The sequence below is a fragment of the Lepeophtheirus salmonis genome, chromosome 2, assembly GCF_016086655.4.
Source record: "Lepeophtheirus salmonis chromosome 2, UVic_Lsal_1.4, whole genome shotgun sequence".
Classification (NCBI taxonomy): domain Eukaryota; kingdom Metazoa; phylum Arthropoda; class Copepoda; order Siphonostomatoida; family Caligidae; genus Lepeophtheirus; species Lepeophtheirus salmonis.
The window spans coordinates 3,318,916-3,346,897 of NC_052132.2; the positions used below are offsets into that span (position 1 = coordinate 3,318,916).

Here is a 27,982-nt window from a genome sequence, read left to right on the forward strand (position 1 = left end):
AGTTACATATTTAGGAAGAATTGACAAACAAAAAACTGATTTTGGTCCTTTTCTCTGTTTCCTTTTGGAGAAAAGGTTGTAAATTGTAAAAATACAATAAAATTAACGACGTGCTTAACAAATATTTTCTCATTTTAACAAAAAAGTAAGGGATTGTGAAATTCGAAAGAAATAACCGGGAAAACAGTTTCAGACTGATGCTAGTATAATTATACTAAATCCATTTAATCTATGGCAATAAGTTGAGATTTTTGTATGTTGACAAACGATAAATCCAAATAATTGTATTCAATTGGAAAATGGATTCCGATCTTGACTTGACATTTGATATATGGGTATTTTTATTACTTCAATAAACTCCACCACAAAAAGATAGGAGAGTAAACTTTTTAGGCTAATTATTTGATTAATATATATTTTGTTCAAAAGATGTATTTAGCTTTTTGCTATAGAGTTGAACCATATAAATATAAATTCCTGATACAGCATCCATGAAGAAAAGAGTTATAGCTTTACTCGCTACAGCTAAATTGTTGTTTTTTCTTTGAAAATACCAAGGATTCCTTGGACTATACTATTCACATAATCAAATACAAGCTGTCAGATTCAGCTATATACCAAGTGTTGAAAAAGTCTTGGAATTTTATTAAAATTAAGAGGTTTCGTAAGCATTTTTTTGTAAATATCCGGTAGGAACTTTTTGGCACGATAGTTTTAAAAGTGAGGTCAGCTGTTTAGGTCATATTAAATACTCTTAAGTGGAAAATGAAGCAAAAAGAATGGAAGTTGCCGTTCTAGGCTGCAGTCACACTAATATCTTAATCATTATCTCAGTCAGCAACCAGACGGTTTGAAGAGTCGAAAAACATGTTTCTCTCTCGAGATTCCGTTTCCTGGGGTTTATCAAGGGTTTCTATATAATAAATTTTGCTTGTTAATAGCAGGATCAACAGTGAAGGTTTTTTATCATTTAAGAAAATAACCCTGTTTCTATTATGTGTAAGATACAAGGGTCGTTTCTGAAGCCTTATCAGGGGTGTCCGCAGGGGGAGTAATTTTTGCTTTTTAATACTTTTATTTTATAAAATTACTTTTCATAACTCATAACTGTTGTTAACTCATTAACACCTATCGTGATCATATGAACAAGGCAATTATCTATACAGTTAAATCAATGCCAGATTAAATTAATACTCTTTAATATTCTATTATATTCTTCAAAGAGTATTTCTGATAAATTTAATTAGATTATAATAATATATTCCGTAGTTAATATCGATTTTTCTCTAGTAAAATCCTTAAGATTGATTTTCTACAAGTCTTGACCAAATTAACTGAAGTGCACATGGAACACACTGATATTGTTGTATTCTAATAATTAATAATTTTATTCCCTTTTATGTAGTTTTTATAAATTAAAGATAATAGAAATTAAGTTTAAAATGTATTCAGATCAAACAAAAAGATCATATGAACACATCCCTTTTTTTTGGCCAATAAACGGCCATTTTCAGGAAGAAAAAAATGTGTCTCTTATTTTCATTCAAAAATATTTATCGCCGTGAAGAGTTCTCAGTCTTAATATAAATGAAACATTATTACAAACAGAGGAATAGAAGGCAGAGGGTTGTGGCCCTACCCTCCATCAGTCTTCCTAGTTATAAAGGGGGAAAAAATTCATAATGTGAAACTAAGCATTTTCTTCGTTATGAATCTTTTTTTCAGCAAACAAGTAGCTAGTTATGCTTATTTTTAACAAAAACTTAAAAATGATAAAGTTATCTTGCCAAAAAGGTGATAAAATGTATAGTAAAATTCAAGATTACTTTTTTAAATATGCATGTGCAACTTCAACATAAAAACAATATTGAACAAAATAATGCCAAGGAGAAAATCCTAATTTATTGTTTTACTTCATTTATACCATACATATGTACAGTCCAATATTTCACAGACGTTTTGGATTTAATCATAGCAGGGCCGTCCGCAGGTGGCGAATTAAGGAATTTTTGCTTTTTACTATATAATTTATTATTTGAAATTTAATTTTGAAATTTTTTTATAAGAAATTTAACTTTCTGTGAATAACCCTGGATATTTGAAATTTTTTTCCCCCGAAAAATAATACTTTGAGAATCGCAATGAATTTTTTTTGTGAATAACTGTTTATATTTAATTTTTTTTTCAAAAAAATTTTTTTTAGTTTTTTTTCCCTAATAAATTTATGTTTTCAATTTTCTTAAAATTTTAGCGGAAGAAACTTAACTTTCTGTGAATAGCTATGGATTTTTGAAGCATAATTTTTGAAAAATTTTTCCAAAAAAAAAAAATCAATACTTTGAGAATAGCTATGAATTTTTAATTTTTTAGTTTTTTTTGACAAAAAAAATTAATTTTTTAATTTTTTTTCCAAAAAATTCTAAAATTCAAGCCCCTTCTTTAAAATATAAGCCGGCGGACGCCTTTGTATAGGATTTCCATTCAAATTTGTAGTTTGATTTAAAATGCCCGAAAATTTTAGCTATAGTTAGACTTAGTTAGAACTAGACCTTCATTTGATTTATAAAACTTAATTTGTCCCCGATATGTTCTTCCAAATAAAATCTATCAATTTATTATCCTTTATTGTTAAGATTAATTTTGGCTATTTTAAGTGCAATTTGGGGAGTCTCCAAAGAATCGTAAGAAAAATTTGTTTTTAGACATTGATGATAATTCGTCAAAGAGTACAAATGTAAACCACATTCCATTTTGAGAAAAACAATTTCTAGCTTACTTGTGTGTTGACGGGCCACATATATGATATTATGCATGAAACTCAGTTGTTGCCCTCTTAACATAAATATGTGGCAATAGCATCAAACCAAACTGGTATGTTTTTTCTCAATATTGCGACAGTATGATAAACGTATCCGTTGATATGAGTACTATAATTTATAATAATTCAAAAAAGTGATAAAGTCCTTAGTAGCTGCGGTTTTTAAGCTTAACTGAACTTGATAAAAATTGATAATTTGGTAACACTGATGATAAAAGATACTTTGACGTCATGATGTGAAAATTTTATTTGAAGAAGAGTGTACATATAAGTATTCACGTTGCAAGAATAACCAAAAGAAGAAAGATTATCTGGTTAAGAATTAGACTCACTAACTAAAACTGATTATATATATATGATAACAAAATATGATTTAAAGTTCAAATACAAAGTATGTTCATGAAAAAATTGAAACAAATATCTATAATATTAAAAACTTTTTAGACGGTTTTTCAGTGGCTTAATATTATATTTGGTTCATTAAAAAATCCTCTTCGGTTTTTCATTTTTCATTTCGTTTTTTCTGTTTCATCAAAAAAAATCCCAGCTTGCTTTTATGTTATCGTTACACAAATTTTTGTTACAGAACTCTGAATATATTATCTATAATTTCATAACTCTTGTATATTTAATGATGGGCAAATTTGGAGGTGGAAGTTTGAGGTCCCAAGACCTCTTAAAAAACATAAAAAAACTCTTTAAAATCTGAATAAGTAATAATCCTACTCAAGTCTGAAAAACATATAAATACATACACAAGTTATCAGATTGAGAGGGTCAAACTATATCAATGTAGCCTTCAATTGAGACCATGTCATTAAATGAAGTATAAGGTGACCGACCATTCGTCCTTTTTCCCCTAAACATGTCCTCTCTCGAAAATCTGAGGCGAAGATTTTTTTATCAATTTATTAAATGTCAAGTTTTTTGTTTTTTTTTGTCGAACAAACAGTTTAATAACCAGGGGCGTCCACGTCCACGATTGTAGCTCCCCCCACGAAATTAAGGAATTTTTGCCCTTGACTAGAATATTTAATATTTAAAATGTAATTTTTCTAATATTAAATTTAATTAATATTTAATTTTTCGTGAATAGCTTTGGATTTTTAAATTTTACTACAAAAAATTTAATATTTGAAATTTTTTTTTTCGTGAACAGCTCTTGATTTTTGATTTTTTTTACAAAAAATTTAATTTTTAGGGAATAAGTATGGATTTTTGAAGAAAAAATTCCAACGAATTAAAAATTTGTAATTTTTTTCAAATAAAAATTATTTTTTCTGAGAAATTTTTTTAATTTTTTTGATATTAGCTATAGACTTCTGAAAAAAAAATAATTATTTTTGAATTTATTTTTAAATATTTAATTTTTGGATATCAAAAAAAGCCAAGCTACACCCAAATATAATACTGCGGACGCATTTGATAGCGAATTATAATAGATATATAATGTTCAAAAATAAAATTAATTAAATAAAGATGATTCTTAATATTCCTAAAAATAATGTCATCTGATTTGGAAATCGAAATATGGATAGTCTAATAAAATGTAAATATATAATTTTGAACTCAAACCACTCTTTGTATAAATATCCCGGCTTATTTTGAAGGTTTAATGAAATATAAGAAATTGAAAAATTATTTTATATCAAAAAAATTATATTGTTGAAGCAGATTAGATCAAAATTGCACGTGGACTTTATTTATCAACCTCTGTATAATGAAATAATTAACAATGATCTATTACAGGGGCGTCTGTAGGGCATGGACTGGAGGGACTGTAGCCCCAAAAAATTTAGAAATTTTTGCTTTTTACTAAAAAATGTATTATTTTTTTTCTATTTTTTTCCAAAAATTTAATTTTCTTTGAATAGCTATGGATTTTTTTTTTTGAACAGCTAGGATTATTGAAATTTTTCAAAAAAAATAATTAATTTTGATAATAGCTATGAATTTTTGAAATTTTTCGCATAAAATTTTCAAAAAAATTCCAAAAATAAAGAACCCCCCATCCAACGGACGCCCCAGAACGATCAAGATTTAAACAGACTCATAAAAGATTATTTAATGCTGCAAAAATCAGACTGAACAATAATAGTGAAAATATATTTCAAGGTTGCGTGAAGACTTGCCATAGTTTCCGTATAGATATATTGGTTTTTTTTAGGGAAGGAAATAATCTCATCTTTAAATCATATTTATAGCTGATTTAAGGATTATAAAGTTGGGAGCTCATTCTTCTTCTTTCTCCGGACATGTATCTTTTTACATTCTCTCTGTGGCGTCCAGCGACTTTTTTATAATTAATGAAATGTCCCTTTTATGAAGGATTCTAAATGTACTCATATATGTCCTTGTTTTGGACTAAAGACTGCAATTCTGTATAAGTCCCAGTCCAGTTAAGTATTGCAAATCCTTTCAAAAAACCTATAAAATTCGGTCCTTGATGAAGTCACTTAACTTTATTTCTTCTTTTTTAATCAGTTCTATTACTGACAAACTTATAAACCGACGGTCTTAAACACTGGTAACAAGGACCAATAGAACTGCTCCTAAAACTAGACAGGACCGAATATATTAGAACCAATACAACACTATAGATATTATGTTATATCTACAATATTTGTACCAATTTTAAATTTTTAAGGCAAAATATGATACTCTTCTGAGTTCACAAAAGGATTGCAATGAGCTATAACTCATTTAAAGATGAAATTCTATAAAATTGAATTCTAAAGTCGTGACCTTAAGCTAATGTAAGACAGAGGTTTAAAAAAACATTTCATCATCAAACCTTCATTCTACTAACATACATACATAGATTAAGTCATGACTTCCTAAAGATAAACGCCTTCATTACACAAATAAACAGCTTTTTGTTCTTTGTAATTTGACCTCAAAAACAAGGGATTTTTAATTGTTTTTTTTTAATGAAAAGTTAAACTACCATCGATGACTTTTATAGCTTGAATCCACGCCCCGTTATGTATGTATATTGTATATCAATGCACTAAAAAATAATTAAAAAACTGTGGTATCTTAAGTTGTGACTTTTTAATCATGGCAAGGCCATTCATTTTGCTATTGTAAAAATACATTATTATAATTTTAGCCTTCACCATGAAGTTCAATGCTGTTATTTACCATAAGTCTGCATTTCATTGCATTGTGTAATTCGGTAAACAGTTCAAGATTATTCATCATTGGAAAATCATCACTTTATTATATGAATTTCTGATTCAATGATATTCATCTTATTTCAAATTACCTACTCATTTGAAAATGATCGAAGTTCCTAACATTAGCCAAAAAAAAAAATCATTTGGGCGCACTTTTTTTGGTCCAGCATATATTTGACGTAGAACATTTTAGAATGCTTCTTTTAGGCACAGTATCATTTCAACGTAATTTAAATATATACGTATCTTAAATACTGATAATTTTGGTTAGATCTAATTATCAAAAGATATCATACTTTAGGACTATATGTCTTCATTCACTCCACGTAGTTTGTATTTTTTTCGTTTAAAGTTAGGATTACGATGGAAATTTAATAAAGTCAAACAGATCATATTTGGTTCAATAATTGGAACAAAATATGGAATCTCTTGACTAAACTTTTGAAATTATGTGTCTTACAATGGATGACACTATACTACATTTTTCCTTTCTTATCTGTGTTCTGAATGGTGATTGGCTTAATTTTAATGCAGTTTTTTTTTTCAAGTTTTGTACAACTTACAATATTTATTAAATAATAATTATTTATTCGGGAATAATTGAAAAACTGCTAAATGATTTTGGGTCTTTTTTATGTTTCTTTTGGGAGGAAAGGTTGCAATATACAATAAAAGTAACAATTTGTTAATTAAATAAGTTTAAAAATAATACTTCCTTAAAATATAAAGGCTTTTTTTTATCGTCGATGTGAACTTTATGTTTATTTTCTTTTTTTTCAAATGTAACCATTTTTATGAGAGTGCTGTGATTATAATGAGGTTATTAATAACAGGACTTTTTTTTAATGATTTAAAAAAAACAGAAGATTTTTTCTTTTATTTCGTATAATAGTTCAAACCACTACAAATTTCCTATAATACTTCCTGTAAACCGGATATATATCAATAAAGTGACTCAAATATAATTATGTTTTAAACTATGCCCTATATATATACACAAATAAAAATTCCGAGTTATTTTTGTATATGCGATTTTAGATGTCCTTGACTTTTAAAATACAACTACTAGTTATATTTAGATTGTGCTGAAGTCTATGAGTAAAAAGAAAAATATATGTAGTATTAAAACCTTATAATTGTAAGCAAATTTGGTTTCCCCCCTTATTTCAGTCAATGCAAAATATAGCAAGCAATTTGACATAAACATGAGTTTTTACAATATCCTCTACAAATAAATCCTTTGTCTGGTATTTAATAACCTGTGTTTATATTGTATATAGGTATATGTTGTGTATAAGTTTTGATCTTGTACAAGTTGCAACCAAAAGATGAGAATAATAATTTCAAATGAAGGATTTACTGCACTTGAGATGATGATCATACACCAGTTGAATATTCCATGGATAATCGACCTATTCATGGTTTCATTTTTAATACAAATTACTAAAATATAAGTATTCTGTGGCACATTATAAAGTTCAAATGCTCAGGGTTATATTACACATAAATGGCCATGTAATTTTAACAGATCAAAATGAAATAATAGTATGAATTAACGGTCGTTATTAAATGAACAATGTTGTAATTAAAAAAATGTATTTTAAGACGAAGAAATTGTAACCTATACACAAGATATTTATATTCAATTTACATGACATGGAATTTAACCTTTTGTCATGGAAGGTTCATAAATAAAACAAGAGATTAAATGGATTTGAGAAAAAATAAAATTGTAGTTCAATTGAATTAAACTCGACATATTAATGTCAATGACACTTTATATGTTATGGTTAAATCGCAGTATTTTATGAAAAAGTTGTAGAATCACTCTTGTGTGATTGTTTAAATTTCGTGATCCTTCATTTATGTTACTTGTTTGTATGTAGGTGACTCATCTCTTAATTACGATGATGATCGTGGAATAGTTTAGCTCTAGATACTTCTATAGTGTACCTGTATCTAATATCTAACAAAAAACATAGAACCCTGGAACCACCAGCACCGGCATGTATCTATTTATAAATGGGGGTGTTCAGATTATATAATGTTTAAAGAAGGGAAATGAGTAAAGAAAAAAGTAAGTATACCTATTAGAAAAGGAAAAATAGTTAATGCGTGTGCTCTTTTTTTTTTTTCATTATTTAATTAGTCGAGTGTGTGTTAGCATCTCCCTCTAAAAGAAGAATTATCGACTATCTTTGGTGTAAATTGTTTTTCCAAGGCATAATAAAACAAAAAAATATGTTTTTAAATATAATTATTCTGCACTAATTATATTTTAGATATTTAAAATTTTCCTTTTTTCAGCAGTAATTGGTTTTCTTTCCCAAAATAATACAAGAGGTAGAATATATTAACAATGTGTTTAATTCAGTTATACAATTTATCTCGTTCCCACCTTCTGCGGCTGTTGGGCATATTTAACAATTTTGACCAAATGTGTTGGTTTTTTTATAAAAGTGAAATTTGACAAATATTTTTTTTAGAAGAGAGAAAAACATTTTTTTAATGCTCCTTTAATTGGTCAGATGGAGTTGTGCTGATTAAGTGTGTTTAAGCAAACATAATAGTCAAGGATGGGAATATTGTCCAAATCCTCGTGTGTGTAGATCAAAAGGAAAAGTATATGTAGGCAACTTTGATATTAACATATCTACTGAAAAAAATCACTAAATGAATGATAGTGCTCCTTAATCCCTAATACGTTTGAATCTTCAAAATAGGGAGAAATAAGAGCACTTATATCTTGCTGATTACTAATATATCTATTTTTTAGTGTATCCGACGCGGATTCAGACACTTTTCACATCCCTAAATTATAATATTAAAATACTCCATCTAACCAAGGAATTGTCTTTGAAGTCCATAAATATGTATTTTCTTCTCTCGGAGCGAGCCAGTATCGAACATAAGCACGTATTGTTCTACATAATAATTTCTGCCAAGCGTGTTGTCCATTGAGCTACGGCACTTCATCTCTTAGAGATGGGTTTAGAGTTTAAAAATTCTAGAAGAGACTATTAAACCGTAACACAATGGACAACGTGCTCGAGAGAAATTATTCTCTTGGACTCAATATGCGTAAGCTCGTGCCCCAGTAACGACTGGAGAAGGAAGTATAAGTCATGTATAGAGACTTCAAAGAAGATTCCTAGGTAAGATGGACTAAATGTAATACTATAATGTTTATTTATACATAATCAGTGCAACTCCATCTGACCAATTAATATAACATTAAAAAATAGAACAAATAACCATTTTTATTTTTTAGAGGTAAATTGAAATTTTTTTTAAGTCACGACATTTAAATATTTTTAGACAATACTGAATTTTTATATTGCAATAACTATAAAAGTCAATGGTACCTATGGTTCTGGCGCCAATGCTAGGAACATACTAAAATTTTCCTACCGGAATTTAGTTTACTAAGGATTTCATACCATTGTACTACTTCCTATATGATGGGACATATAGTTTAGAGGCTTGAAGTCATCAGTCAACAAAGAATGGAGAAAATTGACAAGAAATATAACTAAAAAGTTTGTATTGAAGACAATGGAAATCATATTAATGATGAAGGATACTTTGGATATAATGTCGAATACATTTCTATAACGACAAAACAATGGTTTACTTCAACCAGCTGAATTAGAGTTAAAACATTAGTAAAGTATTAAAATACTTTTTAATCACCCCGTACATACTGTGGTTTCTCTCAGAGGATTTATCTGGGTTTTATATCAACAGTAAACCCCGTATTTGATTATTTAATTCATTAGATTAAACATGGATTCAACCCAAATATTGTTGAACGGGTCAAATAAATTATTTTTAAATTGTTCAATAAGGGAATATGATCTGTGTTTTTGAAGTAGTATGAGATGTGACATTTCAGATGTTTCATATTTTTTAGCAAATGAGTTACAAGGATTATAGTAATGCGCGAATTTACTTTTAGCCAACATATCGGAAAGTGTATTTCACAATTATACAATCCCCAGAGCTTCACCAAAATCACTTAAAATTTAAGCTTTGTTTTAAGCAGGCGTGCGGATTCGGTACATAAAATGTCCGACTCCAGTATTTTGAATGTCACCGACTCTAATTCCAACACACGATTGTACAATAATAATAAAGTTTATACCCTATATAATTATTATTGAGTCATTTGAGTGTAGAGGCTATAAACATTTAATTTATAGCTATGTCTATATGTAGTGAATAATTATTCCAGGTATAAAGAAAATATATGGAATACAAAATATTTAACATGATGAACAGCAAATTAAATAAATCTATAGATATATGACTTATATCTATAGTTATAAGATTCAAAGCATAATTTATGCACTTGTAACCGAGGAACGACAATACAAATAATCTTTCACTGCAACGTTGCACATTGCACTGATGCCATTGATTATTCACAAATTTAAGTATGAAGTCAATGCAAGTGGTTACACTCAACACAACATAATAATTTAGTGGTGTTCAAAAATGGCGATTGTATGTACTATAAAACACGTTTTGAATTTTTTAAATAAACTTATGAATTATTTTTAACTTTCAAGTTTAATAGTACTTAATAAACTAAACCTATTATTTACAAATACCTAATAAAATAGATATATATGTTTTTAAATATAAATATGATAGCTCCCACCTTTTTCTCGTGCTTTTACACAAATCCCATCTCTAATTATAAATAAATATATTTACATAAATTATAACAGTTTTCGTAGCCGGAGTCGGTAATATTTTTCCGACTCCACCAAAAGAAGTTATAATCACTTTTATTGATAATGATAAAAATGGGTAGAATAAGGATACGGAACACATGAGTCAGACTGCATTAAAAATAATGACTTATATTTCACAGTATTTATTACCTAAGAAACGGGATCCCGCTCAAAGACACTTTCCTGGGAAATGAATAACCTTACTATATACGTATCCCCATTTTGGTCCAGGAAACGTACTTTAAAAATAATCACCCTACCCAAAAAAAAAAACAATATGCACTCGTGATAAAAATATTGTTGTTATGAAATAAGTGTAAAAAGTTGATGACCTTACTTTTTTAATTGGAATAAGGCTACTAATTTTGTCCATGATAAAAAAGAAGAAGAAGAAAACATTATATTTGACAAATCAGTGACTACTCCATCTTTGCACTTGTACTATGCATTATCTTGTCTGAAGGTTCTTTAACTCTCCATCATACAAGGTTTGTTTCTACCCATTTAAGTATTTCTTATTATAATTTGGGATCTATTTTAAAGGCATAACTCTAAGGGCATCCCTTTATGTACAATCCTCACACCTTTAACAAGACATTAATAGTGGCAAGATGGCGAAGAGATACCATAACACTCCTAATGCCATATTCTAATAGCCAATCGAAACTATTTTTTTTTTTTTCTTATTTGGTTTTTTTCAATCGAAAAACTTTTTTTGATTGTTTTGATCATTAATATACTGAGTTCGAATTATATCTTGTTAACCTATCACTATGTACATTTCCTACACAACAAATAAATTCCTACCACATCAAATAATGGGAAAGCACCATACCCGCCTTCAATCGCTTACCGACGTCATAGACAGTCTTCCTGGTGTATTTTGTAACCTTTATGATAGCCTTAGCATCGTTGCTGCTTCATGGTGAAAATGAACAGATTAAGAATAAAAACAAAAGTTGTTGTCTATGTACAGTACTTTCAGTAGAAATTAGAGCTTAGCAAGGTAAACGCACTAGATTTAAAAACAAATTAGAAATATGTCTGTATACTTCTGCCCACCCCCGTACATATAATGAAAAATGTTGCCAATCAATTAGAATTTAACTAAAGATAAGGAAATACGTAATGTTACTATATTACATTGCAAATTGCTTTTTTACAATGATGAACTTTCGAAGCTTCTCCTCTTTGGTATAATTACTAACCGGTAAAATCTCTAAAATATCACAAATAGCATACAAGCTCATGAAATATTTATCATGTCGTAACCTTTAGTGAATGTTCCAGCCTTTCATCCAAAAAGAAACATAAAAAGGCCCAAAATCCATTGGTAAGAGGTAGTCAATTCTTTCCCACTATGGATTTATAATTCAATATATAATATATATTACAGGGAATTTTTCATAGCTTATCAATAGCTAATTAAAACTCAACCAATCAACGTTCAGTACTGGGTTATAAAGTTGAAACATTTTTCTTCCATTCTTGAGGAGAGAACCTTTAATTATGAAGTTTAACTACAAGTGTGTATGCTCAAGAATGAGGAAAGATTGAGGAACACAGGGAGAGTAAGTGCAGGAGCGTCTGCAAGGGGTGGGCTGTACGGGCTGAAGCTCCCTCCCCCCAGATTAAGAAATTTATTTTTTTTACAGATTTTTTTTCGTCATTCGGGCAAATTTTGCAGCAGAAAAAAAAATATTTGAAACGAATTTTTTTGTGAATACCTTTCGATTTTGAAGTTTTTTTTTCCAAAAATTTAAAATTTGAAACTTTATTTTTGATATTTTTTCAAAAAAAAAATATATTTTATTTTTTGTGAATAGTTATGGATTTTTGAAATTTTTTTCTAAAAATTGAATATTCAAAAGTTTATTTTTGAAATTTTTGGTAAAAAGCTGTGGATTTTTTAAATTAAAAAAAAAAAATATTTTAAAAATTGAATTTTTGAAATTTTTTGTGAATAGGTGTGGATTTATGATTTTTTCCCCACAAAAATTAATTTCTTATGAATAGCTATGGATTTTCGATATTTTTGCATTTTTTTCTAAAAATTCCTAAAACCAATCCCCCACCAAAATATAATCCTGTGGGGGCCCCTGAAGTCCCTGATGGACTCAAATTAGAATTGTGGATCGGCAACAGTATTTCCTGTCCATATCCTTGCTTGATACGGAGGGGGACTTGTGGATATTTTCCTTCTTCTATTTGCTGATTGTTGCTAATCAATTGTAACGCCTCTTAAACATTCTTCTAATTCTTATGGTCTATTTTTTTCCCATACCGAAAATGTTTACAATTTACAACCCTACTTAAAATACTGATAAGAGAAAAATAATTAAAAAAGCGACGGCTAACAAAAAAAAATTCAATAATCTTTAGCTATTAACAGAAATTTTTTAATTTTTTTTTTGGAAAAAAATTTGAAAAAATAAATTTCAAATATTCAATGTTTTTTTCCAAATGTTTAAAAATCCATTGCTATATCCATAAAATTACATTTTTAGGAAAAAAATTCAAGAAATTAAATTTCAAATATTAAATTTTTGAATCAAAAAGTTTAAAAATCCATTGTTAATCACATAAACTTAAATTTTTAGGAAAATAATTTCAAATATATCCATAGTTATTCACAGAAAATTATTAAAATATTAAGTCAAATTTTAAATTTTCTAGTAACATAGAAATATTTCTTGATGGGGGGGGGGATACAGTCCCTCCAAACTTCCCTTGCAGTCGTTGATGGCCATCTTTTATTATTTGAAATCAAGTATAGTATTAACTTTATTTCAAGGTCTGTAACAACATAACAATGTGATATAAATATATTCTTTAAGAAATAGTTCCGAATTGAATTGATACTCCTCCATATACATAAGATTAGTGTTGTGTCAGTCCTTATTTTTTCGATCCAGTACAATCCTAGGACGGGTTGTTCGAACTTTCAGTATTAGAACTGATTAAGAAAAGAAGAAATAATTTTGAGAGACGTGATCAAGGACCGCACTTTACAAGTTTTAGGGACTGAACTAGACAGGACTGGAGGGTTCTGTTCAAAATAAAGATTGACTCAACACTACTCACAGGGGCGTCTGCAGGAGGACTGTAGCCCACCTCCAATTAACTAATTTTTGCTTTTGACTAGAAAATGTAATATTTGAAAAAAATTCAAAAATTTAATAGTTGAAATTTAATTTAATTTTTCAATTGTTTTTCCAAAAATTTAATTTTCTTTTAAAAGCGATGGATTTTTGAAATTTTTCTCCGAAAAATGTATTACTGGAAATTTAATTTTTCAAATTTTTTTGTGAAGAACTGTGGATATTAAATATTTGAAAAAAAAAAAAAATTATTTTGATTTTTTTCAAAAATCAAACCCGCCCCCCCTCAATATAATTTTGTGGATGCCCCTGACTCAAAATGGTGTTCTTTGAAATATAATACACACATAAGAAAGAAAAAAATTCTTTTGATTAAACCTTGGATTAATATGCATAAATAAACAATGACCTCCGCCCAAAAAAAAGGGGGAAAACTCAATATTATTGAGTGTGTTAGTGAGTGAGAGAGCCAGTGAAAAGAGAGTGGGCGAATTGATGAAAAGTTGCTATACCTCTCAATTATTTCCTCTGCCTCTAAATAATATCCTTGAGCCAAGAAGGTAGAAGCAGAAAACACGAAGGAGAATAAAAATTACGACTAACAGCTTAGGAATAAGTGACGTAGTAACTAACTCAGGGACGTTTTTGAGGAGGATTTCGATTGTGCTACCATAAATACTACATAATAAGATATTATTTACATACATGGAGAAATAAATACTTTATGGTTTGTCTACAAATGATGTCACAAAGTATTTCCACTTGAAAAACCTAAATCCATAGATTATTCCAGTAGAGTTTCTTTCAGCCTAATTTACTTGTAAATAATCTGCGAGACGAGAGTTTCAAGTTGTACAATGAGTTCTTTTGTCAACAGAGGAGGTATTTGACTTGATTATCGCAATTGAAGATGCAACTTCTAATGAATAATATTTCCATGATGAACCACAGATCCATTTTGTGGATTACTCCGGGATTCGTTCAACTGTTTATATTACCAGTCTAGTGAAACATGGACTATCTACACTTTAGATTAATAAAGTACACATTTTTGCAAAAAATTAGCCAAGTTGTATATTTGAACTATGTATCATAATTATTATACATATACATACATTTAAAACTATTGTGACATATATTTAAGAATATATCAATTATACAGTTTATTTGTGATATATGGTAAATGATTTTGCTTTTAAGGGCCTTAATTTCATACATACATAGTATCTCCTTACCTGTGAACATGATGAAAAAATGTCATTATCGAACCCCAGCGATGAGATTATTTGTCACAGAAGGATCACTGAGCAACTCACACACTTTCAATATATTTTAAATGATGGCAACACAAAGAAACAAGCTGCAGGGGATCAAAAAATGAAGGAGTCTTCTTTTGGTAGAGATCAGGACGAACACACTGCTCACTCCTATTGATGATGAATGTTCCTTGTGCATACAAGGAGCAGGAGTCGTAGTAATTCTCCTTCTTCCGTTCTTGTGAGTTACAACTTACAACTCTGCTGCAGTAATAATAATAATACTCGTGGTAGTCCTGATTGTAGAAGTATCTCCCGCGAGCATGTAACATGAACTGCTTTAGTAATCAATTCCAACATTTTTACCTTTCGGCGAGAGTCTAAAAAAAACTACATTGATGGCCTCTAAATTATTATTATTATTTGTTTACTGTCGTCAATTTATTTATATTTTTTGATAGCCGGGGGATTTCCCTCCTCTTAATAAAACACCACCTATGTGCCTCCTCCCAAAGTGACCAACAACACTCCAAGTACCTGCAAAATATTATTCTAAATACCTTTGATTCCTCATTAATTAATTATTACTATATTGGTAATAATAACGTTCGTATTTGTATAATAGGAATGAGACACATCACACAGTAAATATGTACGTACATTCAATATAATATAAAAGTTAAATGCGTACGCGGAGAACAACCTAGGTCATTGGACGCATTGCGTAAGCATACTGAAGCGTCGATTTGCACTTTTATCTGTACATACATGTTTCCAAGGATTAATGAACTCCAAGGATCCTTTTGTTCACTACCAAAATATGTGGTTTTTCGTTCTTTCTTCTTTTCAGTGTTCCACTCGTTTCTCTGAGCGAGTTGTAAATTGTAAGTTGGAACTCGTTTACTTATTATAGGTACACTAGGGTTTATTTCTCGGGATACCGTTTTTCCGGAATTTATCCGTGTTTTACACCTGCGGTCTCTTCCTTGGAAATACCGTACTTAATTATTTCACAATGCGAGGATGGTCTGGAAAGTTTCTGACTTAACCAAGATATAAGATATTTTTATGGATTTTTATTTTTCAACTTGGTCACCTTGTAACTCACCACACTTCTCCCAGCGATGCTTTCATCTCTTTAACCCGTCCAAAATAGTACTTGGTGTTTTCCTTTGCAAAATAATTGTTAACGAAAGTAACGAAGGTGCCTCTTCATTTGACGAAAATCTGCCTTCAGCTTGTCAAATAATGATGTGTAGTATGCGAATGTGATGGTTTTTCCTTGTTGAAAATGATTGATTAAAATAACTCCACCACTATCACCCAAAAAAAAAAAACTAAATCATCTTCCAGCCAGAAAAAAGGTTGTGTAATTTTTCACAAAAACACTAGCATCAACTGCATGTCCAAAATTGCTTAAATTTTGGTGAGTAAGTTTCAATAGCTTTTATTTAAGAGTGCTGCCATTTTTACGTTGAAGTCGGAAACTTTTCAGACCACCCTCGTATAAGCCAAGGTTAATAGAAATACAAGATTATACCTTAACGTGTGTACGCCTGATGTTTGACTTCCACCACGTGATAGTAGATGAGTAGTTGCGGGTTTTCTTAAAATCTGTTTTTCTTTCCCAGCAGTCGGTACGATACATTAAATTGAAAATTCTAGTAATAGTTACGTCATAGACTATGAGTGGTTGCGTGTTTTGTCAAAAAAAAACCTGTTTTGCCCAGCAGTCTGTAAATACGTCAGATTGAAATTTCCAGCATGCCCTTTTATATGATGGTCTAACTTTGTATTTCTATTAACCTTGGTATAAGCTTATTTTAGTGAGGTATAATTAAATCTATTTGTAAAGCTTTCTATATATGTAAAAAAGTTTAGGATTGGCATATTCGTTTTTGAAGCAGTCTCAGATGTGATATCTCAGACTGCTTCATACTTTTATTAACAGAGTCACAATGGATTCTGGTGATGCACGATTTTACTTTTGAGACCACAGATCGGACTATGTATTTCACTATAATACAAACCCAGTTCCAACAAAAAATTAACTTGTTCATTACATGACTTAGAGTATTTGTAGCGATCACTCAATTGCTAAAACATTTGTTCATTTTGACCCTTTTTTGTCAAAATAACTTTTTTTCCTCGACTTGTATGAAATTAATAGCGAACATTTGGATTCTAGTTAGATTACACAGCAGCTTTATTATGTTTTTTGAGAGAAAATCTACCAGAACATACCCTACTTGATTAGGCATAAAAACAATAGATAGAACTTTTCCTCTTTTTGGAGGTAAAATGGTGTATATGATACAACCAGGGCTATGATTACCTGATCAGAGCAAGATTCCAACAGCTGCCAATGTGAGAAAGTGTAAAATTGGGGCAAAATTTGAAATTTAATTTTCTAAATTTTTTTTCCTAAAATTATTTTTTTCTTACCAGCTGTGGATTTTTGAAATTTTTTTCCCAAAATTTTAATTTTTTGAAAACGGTTGTGGGTTTTTGGATTCTAAAGATTTAAATTTTTGTGAATAGCTGTGAATTTTATATGTATATTTTTTAAAATTATATATTATGAAATTTATTTCCAAAAAATTATTGTCTGTCAATAGCTAAAGATTTTTTTTTTTTACATAAAAATGACTCGTGTCCGTACTTTAGTACTACATTTCTGTACTAGTACTGCTATACATTACATTCCAGTGGCGTAACCACAGTTTTGTTATTAGAAGAGACTGTGTTCTGTTATTTGGGTTGGGATGTTGGAATATGACTATGGAGGACTCTCCATTAATCGATCGATACATACTGCAACTTCAAAAAATATTCAGGCCCGGGCGAAAAAAAAATCAAAAAAATCAAATTTTCCTCAAAATTAAAAAAATATATACATAATCCTGAATGGGTATCTATTAGTTTGAGTATGTACTTATGTAGATGTATATACACTTACACACTCCATAATTGAGTCCCAATAAGTAGAACATACATAATATATTGACAGGCCACGTTAGATATCCTTGGATTACGGTTCGACTCAATTGGATTTTTTCCATGTCAGTAAATACATTTATATATCCTTTTAAAAGGATCGTGTGTCATGATTATATTAAAATGCGGTTGGATTCGGTTATTAATTTATTTCCCTTGACTTTAATTGTGGCATTTACTAAACTGAAACCTAGGTACTTATATGTGTATGAATGTATAAAAATTACATAAATTGCAATTTTTTTATTTATCATTGGCTTCTAAATAATTTAATATCTTGTTAGCCTCTTTTTATTTCGTCTTTTCTTCATTTTACTTAGTCCAAAATATTCATCATACAAAGTTAGTTTGCTGGATTAATATAAGTAGGCATAATATTTAGCTATATAAATCTCGAGACTTTATATTAATCTGGTTGTAAACCACCTATGGTTATTTAGGAGTTCTGTTGTAATTTTAAGATAGAAAGATGTAATATTTTTGTGATCGTAGAAAAAAAAAATAACATTTAATTTTAGGAGGGGGGGGGGTGTAATTCCGGTTCCATCTCCCCTTTTTAGTCGAAAAATAGTATACACATAAATAAAATTATATGAAGTTAAGATGAAATACAAGGGATGTCTCCAAATCAATTACTGCTATTCGTAGAATAATCTCGACACCCGAATTAGTGCACTAAATCCATACGTTTCCGCATCCGAGTTAACATGCGTCGGTCCGAGTCAAGCTTTTGCACATAAAAATGACTCATGTCCGTTCTCTAGTACTACTACATCACTGTATATTGGTACATCTTTTATTCCAATGCCGTAACCCCCGTTTTGATATAAGAAGGGCCTCTGTTTTGTTATTTGGAGTGGGTTTTAAAGTGTGACCATGGATGATCGATCGATTAATCGATCGATACATACTGCTACTGCAAAAATTATTTAGGACGGGCCCCCAAAGACTATGGCTTAGCATTTATGAATACTTACTACATACATTGAAAGCTTTGTTATTCCTTCAAAACCCAAAATGAATTTATTATAAATTGAAACTTGTAATCTCTGAATATATCAATTTTCTTATCCTTATGATTTAAATCCATAATCTATTAGAGGTCATCAGTATCCTAAAAGTCTAAAATCTTTGAGCCCATGTCTGAGTCAAGTCGGAAATTAATCAAAGCCAATATTCCTTCATGCTCGACATATGAACGTAAAGTTATTGTGTCAGTCTTTATTTATTTGGTCCAGTCCAGTCTTAGAAGCGGTCTTGCCAGTCCTTGGAAACAGTCATTAACCCTTTGTTAATCAACAGGGAGTTTCTGCACACTAATTTTGACAAAATAACTTTAAATTTGTTTAAAATAAATTGATGAATATGCAGAAGAAACATCTTTCAGAATACTTTCAACATTTTGTTGCAAAAAGGTATTTTTTGCAACTATTCGCAAATTTTGCAATTTTTAATCAAGATGTGGTAAATTGGATTAATTTGTTCAGTTTTAAGTCGTTATTATGCTAGTTTATGTTATTTTAATAACAAATAATAACATTGCTACAAATGTAATATCAGCTATTATACCATATATCATACTCAATCTCATCAAAGCTAATGAGTACATTTTTAGTACCAAAGGGTAGTTAAAAGTAATTAATATTTCATATAGGTTTTAATCTATAATCAAATAATAATATTTTAACTATAGTAACCACAAATTATATCTAGTAGATGTTCAAATATAATGTTGTTGTGATAAATTAGCGTAATTTTTAGTTTATATCAACTTTGTATAAAGAATTATAATTTGCTTAATATTTTGGCTAATGTTTAACCCAAGTTCATTAACTACGTCAAAATAAGAATATTCAATAATGGAGGGCTAAGACCGTTAATCTTTTTGAGTGTTAGTATAAGAACTGATTAAAAAAAAGTTTAAAGATATAATTAAGGATAGAACTTTATTAGTTTTAGGACTGATATGCAGAGCGGAACTGGACGGATATGCAGTCTTCAGTCCAGAATAAGGATCGACACAAAACTAAATTCTTGCCTGATGAAATTATTCCTCCTGAACGGCTCAACATAAATCTCAAGTCATGAATGTAAAAGACCAGGTGCAGTTTCAAGACAATGATCATTTTGCCAGGTAGATAAACTCTTAGTTACAATTAACTAGTTATGCTATCATAATTGGCCAATTGTACATGTAAAAAGCAATTCGATTTAAGCTAATGAATTTAACACTTATGTAATCCAGACTGATATAGTTTTAATATAAAAGGCACGTTTTCATATTTCATTATGTAATTCAAACAGACTTGAAGATTGAGTAAAAATGAGCCTCGCTCATGTTCTGAGTACCTGAAGGGAAAATAGAAAAATGACTAACAAGAAAAAATCTTTGAGCAGCCTTCATTCAGCAATTCATTTCTTTGATCCTTTTATATTTTTCTACAAGGACATATTTTACTCTGGGACAAAAGATAAATCAATTGAAAAAACGGTATACTATATATTAATTTTTATCCAAAAATAGTTGCTAACGAGAATACTGTTTTGTCCATTAATAGGGGAATTGACAGTATCATGAATTTTTGTGATAATAACTACGTAATATCCTAGAATTCAAAAGGATAATTCTGGTAATGAAGGAAATGACAAAATGATGTCATCTGTGGTCCCTCAAAAGTGCCATCTTGTGAGGCAAACAAAATCTTCGAGCTATTTTTCAATTAGTAGTTCATTTCTGTTCTCCATTTTCCTAATTCTCCAAGGACATATTTTACCCCAGAACCAAAGTTAAAGAAAGTGGGGGAACGACGAACAAGTGATAATTTTGTATGGGGTTTTAGTTAGAGTCAGAGAATAATATTTTGTCTCAATAATTCACAAAGAGAATTCTGGTAAGGAAAGGAAAAATTGAATTGGTCACGAGAAAAAAAGTTATAAAGTGATGTTATCTTTGGTTCTTTTACGTGTATAATCTATATAATAAAGCAAAGTTCATCCGTAAGTATGTATATAGGTGTGTAGGAAAAAGATTCACTGTTCAAATAGCTCAGTGTTGTATATCATTCGCCAATACAGTATAAAAACGAAAAAGGGAGTTTATTCAGGGGCGTCCTCAGGACTATATTTTGGGAGGGCTTGGTTTTTGGATTTTTTTACAAAAAAAAAATTCCAAATTTTAATTTTTTTTTTAAATTCCAAATTTTAATTTTGTGGGGGAAAAATTCAAAAACCATAACTATTCTCAAAAAAATTAAATATCTCAAGCCTTTAGTTCAACTCATATAAAAAAGAAAAAAGGGGAAGTACTTTATATTAAATTAAAAAATAAAGTTTAGCAACAAGCTAAAGTACTCCCAAGATCATCAAATCAAATTTAAAAATAATATCATGCTGTTATTATTATTAGAACGTCTAAGTAATGAGGGAGTAACTACCTGTGAGTGTGCTTAAGAAAAAACGGACAGTAAAACAATGGATTTGTTGCGGAATTATTTTCTATATTATTTAAACAAAATGGATATGTTCATCGACACCTAATAACTCCAGGCAATGCGGGATACTACCGCTGGTAAAAAAGTAAGTAAAATGAGGTCTGAATATTTTATGTTTAACGTTTCCAAAATGTTTTTGTACAAGTTTCGGCAAAGATTCTTCTTTCTCAGATTTTTTTATTATTAGAAACTTTAATCTTAACAAATTTTAATTAGGATATTGTTGAATGTGTTTATTTCCAAATAATTACCAACGAAAGTGTGTATTTAAATACAAATTATGCACATAGCACTCTAAGTGTATAAATTTTATAGAAGAAGTGGGGAAAAAAGTGGAAATAATTACGCCAATGAAGTTCAATGTATGTAGAATTCCATGGATCCTGAAACTAGTCAGCCACTGCATAAATGGATGAATATTTCACCATTGAGTGAACCAAGGAAATAAGTACAATGCGATATAGAGATAATAAACTGAGTTGATTACACTTAATTTAATGTTTTTGTTTACCGTGTTACATTTTGTATAATATTTGTACATATAACCTTCTCAAGAACTCGTTGTTATATTTTTAATCAACCTTCTTAACAGATATAAATCAGACTTATACACAAACATACAATGTAAATGAGCTTCCTTACATAAAACCTACTCTCTAAGATGTTTAAATAATATGTAAGTAGAATGCACTTGTGATAAAATGTTTGTGGAACAAATACTACTAGAAAGAATTGAATGGTTGAGCAACAGCTCAGATAATCCTTTTGACTTTACTTAAAATTAGGACAGTATCAGCCCATAATAATGGACTTAAAATCTTTCACGTCTCACGTCTGATCTAAAGGTAGTACAGATCTACATTTTCTCGGATCCGGGTCGATTCTAATCTTTCAAAGTGTTTATTGTATTCAATTTCGGGTAGCCCAACTTTCGGATTTTGATCTGAAACCAAAGTTAAACGTATACTTGTCTTGAATTTTATATCGTTTTACAAAAAATTTGAACCTAAATAAAATAGGATCCGGATTAAGGTTACATTTTTACTGATTACTCATGACAAAACAATAAATAACTCAATGTTATTAATATTAAAACAAAGTTCTGAGTTATTTTTAGAATTACAGATAAAAAAAATTACCTTTATTGTATCGGCCTCATATTCATTGCAAATTTTCTTGGTCGATTTTGTCGTGTTTTTCTCTTTTCAGATAGTAAAAATATAAAATATCGCGAATTTCTTCCTTACAGACCTCCATACTCGACGTACAATAATTAACGACTTAACCAGTCAAGTGCAATACTGTGCAAAAGCATTTGTAGCATACAATCCCACATTTAAAAGGCCCAATCGTATGATCCAATTTGATTGATATTGAAGAAGATATGCTTAGTTTTAAAAAAAGAGGCGGGAAATATGAAATTAATTTTTCCCCAACATAATACGAGTACATCAACTTCGAATGTAAAAATGTGTAATTAAATTTCTCTTTTTTCCAAGAAACTATGTCTGGTATTTATTTCCTCTAAGATGATTTTCTTTCGTGCCTCAATCATTTGTAAATGATAAAGATATGTTGTTTATAATATATTATATTTTTGAAAAAAATAAATGATTCACCAGGTTTAACAAAAAAATAATAATAACAAATCTCTAAAAGCACTTGTTGTTTGTTCAATGACCTCCTTTTCATTGTTATATAGTCGTTTGCAAATTGTTGAATTAACTTTTATTCACTGACCTTGAACTCTGCTCAACTTTCTTCACAATATTGAGCAATTAAGGAAAAGCAATGTCTCGTGTTTGAACGTATATCTTCAATATTGTTTATTTGCTCAAAATAACCTCCCGGAACTTGATTAGTTTTATACTAGTGACGTCCAATGCTCATTTTTTAAAACTATACGACCATTGTGCACTTAATATCTTAGAGCTGCATGAGTAATTGATGTTAGAAATAGCAATAGATGTAGCAACGATCGTGTGAAGCTAATGAAAAAGTAAGGGGAATAATATAATTATTTATATTATTAAAACAATTTAGGGTACTTCCTCTAACTTCTAATACCATTAAAAACTGAACACTTTGAATCGTAAACTCCAACAAGATATAATTTATGAATGAAAAATAGAATTTCAACAAAATTAATACAATAAATAGATGTGAGTCTGAGCTCTCAAACAATAGCTTCCAGGCGGCGTCAGAAGTTCTGGGACCCACTGCATATGTGCTGGCTGACAGTGGCTTCGAGGGCCTCGGTGTTTTAATGATGGACACTGCAGGCCTTCCCCTCGAAATACACCCAAAAGGTCTAGTCGAGGAGGGTTTACCTCAGGGCTGTAGTGGGGTCGAAATTGTCAAAAAAAGTTTACGAAAGAGTCTTGCAACGGAAGAAATAGGTTTTTTTCATTGCTGATTTGATAAGTGGCCTCTCCACTCTCACAGGACTCTTTCCACCCACTTTTTTGGAGGCTCTCTGGGTAGTCTGGTGGAAACCCCGATATCTCTTGTATGGCCCCTCATAGACTTGAGGAGACTGGCCTGGGTTGTTTTCTTTAACTACATTCTTTAATTATTTTCAGCAATTCGTAGTTTGTCCACTCTAATCAATGTAGGACTTCTTTAATAACTTTTCACCAAAGAAATAATAAAATATCAAAATTACGGTAAATATATCTAATGTTCGAATGATTGGTTACAACTTTCTCAATCCGTAGAACAATCTATATTTTTAAACAAAAAACCCTATTGGTTAAATGGAACAAACAGTAAGGGGATTTTAAATCCGGAAAATTTTAGAATAATGTATATTATAATTTATTTCCGAAAATTAATTCAGTAATTCACAAATCTTTTGCTCTTACATGTAGGGACCAATAGTGAAGTCGATCATTCAATCCAAACACCTTCAGCTTCAACCACAGCCTCCATTATAGCCCTAAGCCTGGGACGTTGATGAGACACTCCTAGTGTATTTTGGCGACTGCCTCGAGAATGGAAGCCCGCAAGGAGTCAACAGTGTTATGTTCACGTTTAATGGACTCTCTCTCTAAGACATTCCTCACATAATAATATAAGGGGTTCAGATCCTGCGAGCTAGTAAGCCACATGTCCATTCATTGTATTTGTTTTCCATTAATTTATTAATAGTGATTACCCCCAAAACGATCATGAGTCTTCCTTGCAGGTGTTTTATGTTAAATACATCAAACTCCTTGAAAGCCTCGGCAACATCGCAAACAATTGAATTGGCCTTCCTCGTAAACTCAATAATTTCCTTGGGTGGGCACCTGGAACGGAGGCCCACAATTGTGGGGCACGGCGTTTTTATTCGGAGAATATCTCAAGGATTTCGTAATCAATCCAGTACAGTTTTTTCTGATGAGTTTGATGAGCACACTTTCATCAATATAGATCTCAGGGTTGATAAGATATTGTAGTCTACATATACTTGTTCCTGGATTAAAAGTCCCCATCCTATAGTTATTAAATCAAGCACTCAATTACAAAATTTTCATTAAGTTGTCCCGTTTTCGGTTTCATAATTTTGTCCATCTGCACAAAATATATTTTCTTCTTGGTACAATAAAAGAAATAACTTTGGCAAACTTTGAAGCCTCTCAAGCCACTTTATTTGAGAAAAATGGCATTTTTAACTCCTATCTACCACCCCACATAAGTAAAACGGAGAGCTTAATGTTCATGAAACTCCTTATTGTAGATATAATTAATGTTGTGTCACTTATTAATAACTACAGAAGACTGCGGTTGTGTCTAGTTCAGTTTCGGTTTTGATGACGTCATTCAACTTTATTTCTTCTTTATCTAATCCATTCTAGAACTGACAGTTTAAAAAACTCAAAGTCTTACGCACTAGTCCTAAGACTGAACTGGACTAGACAAAATAAAAAGGGGCTGACACAACATTAGATATAAGTATTTTCTTGGCAAACCACTAACCATATGTTGTTGTTTTTAACATATAATTCTATAAATGGATTCTACGTATGCAGTAATGCAGCATACCATGATAAGTTATAATCCTAGATATCCTCCCCGGTTTCAAACACCAAAGAAAGAGATGAACAAACAAAAACAAAAAAAGATAAATACATCACAAAACCCAATGGTGAAAAAACAAGTTGTTTCTCGTTCAGATAAATTTTTATATTGAGGGTCACTTACCTCTGGAAGTAAAAAAGTAAGTTAAGGACAAACATATTCTATATGTAGGTCCTGGAATAAAAATGGTTCTACAATGTTTAATCTTGTACATAAATATTTAATTTGAATATAATTTTAACAGCCATTATTCATATCAGGGATTTCCATTCCATCATTAGAATGTAAACATAAAATTTTTTTTTAATGAGGGCCAAAAAAAATACATTTTCTTCCTAAAGGGTTTTAAGAAGGAATGAGGGAATCATTTCCGTATTGTATGTGTTGTTTTATTTTTGTGTGTGTTGTTTTTTTTTGTGGTTACAAGGCTTTTTCAAATGCAATATGTTTGTAATTTAATTAATTTATGGTCACTCTTCATATTCGCCTGAGGAAGTAATTAAATCATTTTTCGTATGTATTTAATTACATAACAAGAATATACCCATATTTAAAGCCATGTTGATGGGGTTGCGTAATAATGACGAACAATGGGGTTTGCTTTTATTTAAATGTATTTTTTCTATCTACAACATCACCGAAATTGAATCAAAAAGAAAACTTTTTATTGATATGTCCTCCAGTAGGAAATCCCTAATGCAGTGTTTGTCAAAGTGGAGTTCGCAGTACACTGGGCTATTCTTTATCCGTGTAAGATCTGCCGTCAAAAAAAAAAAAAAAAAAAAAAATACATATTTTGACCTTCAATTTAAATAGATGAAGTTATAGGTCGCTTGTGAGAAGCAATACGAAGAAAACGTCCGGAATTGTGGAAAAACCCTTTATGGCTTTTGCATCACGATAATGCCTCTGATCTTCTTTGCTTGTGAAATATTTTTTGCTCAAAAACAACACTACAATCATACCTCAGCAACAATATCCACTAGATTTGCCCCATGCGACTGTTTCTTGTTCCCAAAACTGAAGAGACCTATGAAAGGGTGTATAGCAAAAAATCAATGAACAAACAAAATACTTATAACCCTTATGCCTTTCACAAAGAAACTGAACATATTATATAGCTTTAAACAATAAATATAAGTTCATTTTTAATGTACTAGCATTAAAAAAATAAACAAATCTAGCATAGCAAATATACGTTACCCACGAAATTTGAAAAGTAACCTTACTTTTTGAACACACCGAGAGCTAGAATATGAAATTTTAATCATTGAATAAAGAAAAAATTTAAAAGAAAAGATTAAGGACTGATGTAGAATGTACCTATAACCTACAGTCTCCTACTTGAGTTAGATCTTCTAGTTTACTCTCAAAGGAATTTATATCTAATTGATGAGTCTTAGATGTTCGATTTTTATGCTTTTTAAGCTTCTGCCACTGATCCCTTAACATTAATTTATACTCTCTAACTTTTTTATCTATGATGTTATTTGGATCTTTGGGCGTGTGCTCGGCACGTAGGGCACAATAAAGGCCGAATGGCGTTTGTATTTGGAGAGCAACTTGTACATTTACAGTATATAGTAAGAGTTGTATAAAATAGTAAACGGTGTTATGTATACATAAATCAAATAATGCAGGCGTTGAGTTCAGCTTATATTAATAAGAAAAGATAAAAGGAAGCACTTTACATTAAATTTAAAAAAAATAACGTAAATTAATGGGAGGCTAAGCAACGAGCTTATCAAATCATATAAAAAAAAATATATACAGGGAGCGGGGATCAAATTGTCGCCAAAATATTTTTCTACAAAAACAACACAAAATATACAATTTTTAACTTTTTTATTGAAAATCAAAACTATGACGAGCATATAGGTATAGAGTAGCCATTCATTCGATATAATCACCGTTGCATCAATAACGGCCTCTGAATCGGCTGCAGGCTCTTCTGACCATCTCATTGTCCATGTTGCCGAATACCTCCTTGATGGAGTCCATCAGGCTGGCCTTGGTGCTATGGGGATGTCTGTTGGTATGTCTCTCGACAAACAGACAAAATAGTCCAAAAGATTAAGGTGGGGAGAGTTAGGAGGCCACAAATCCTCGGTTACGACGTCATAACTGTTCTCGGTTAACCACTGCATGGAGATTTTGGACACATGGCAGGGTGCTAAGTCCTGTTGCCACACCCAGGGCCTGTCTTTGGCCACCCCTTGGATCCAGGGCAGAACCACCTTCTCCATAACATCCAGGTAGACCTCTGTGCTCCTCTGTATATATATTTAGCTGTTATTTTATTCTTGATGAGAGAACATCTATATATTGAGTAACTACAT

The 27,982-nt window shown here is 30.4% G+C and overlaps 1 protein-coding gene across 1 annotated transcript in view; it reads right to left on the reverse strand.

The window, feature by feature from the left end:
* The window catches only part of LOC121132589 (serine protease 33), a 31,749-nt gene extending 16,259 nt beyond the window's left edge, over nt 1-15,490 (reverse strand). The window contains exon 1 of the mRNA XM_040728019.2: nt 15,073-15,490. Within this exon, the coding sequence (XP_040583953.1) occupies nt 15,073-15,098 (26 nt within the window). The 5' untranslated portion in view covers nt 15,099-15,490. The remainder of the gene's footprint in view (nt 1-15,072) is intronic.
* Nucleotides 15,491-27,982: the final 12,492 nt, after the last annotated feature.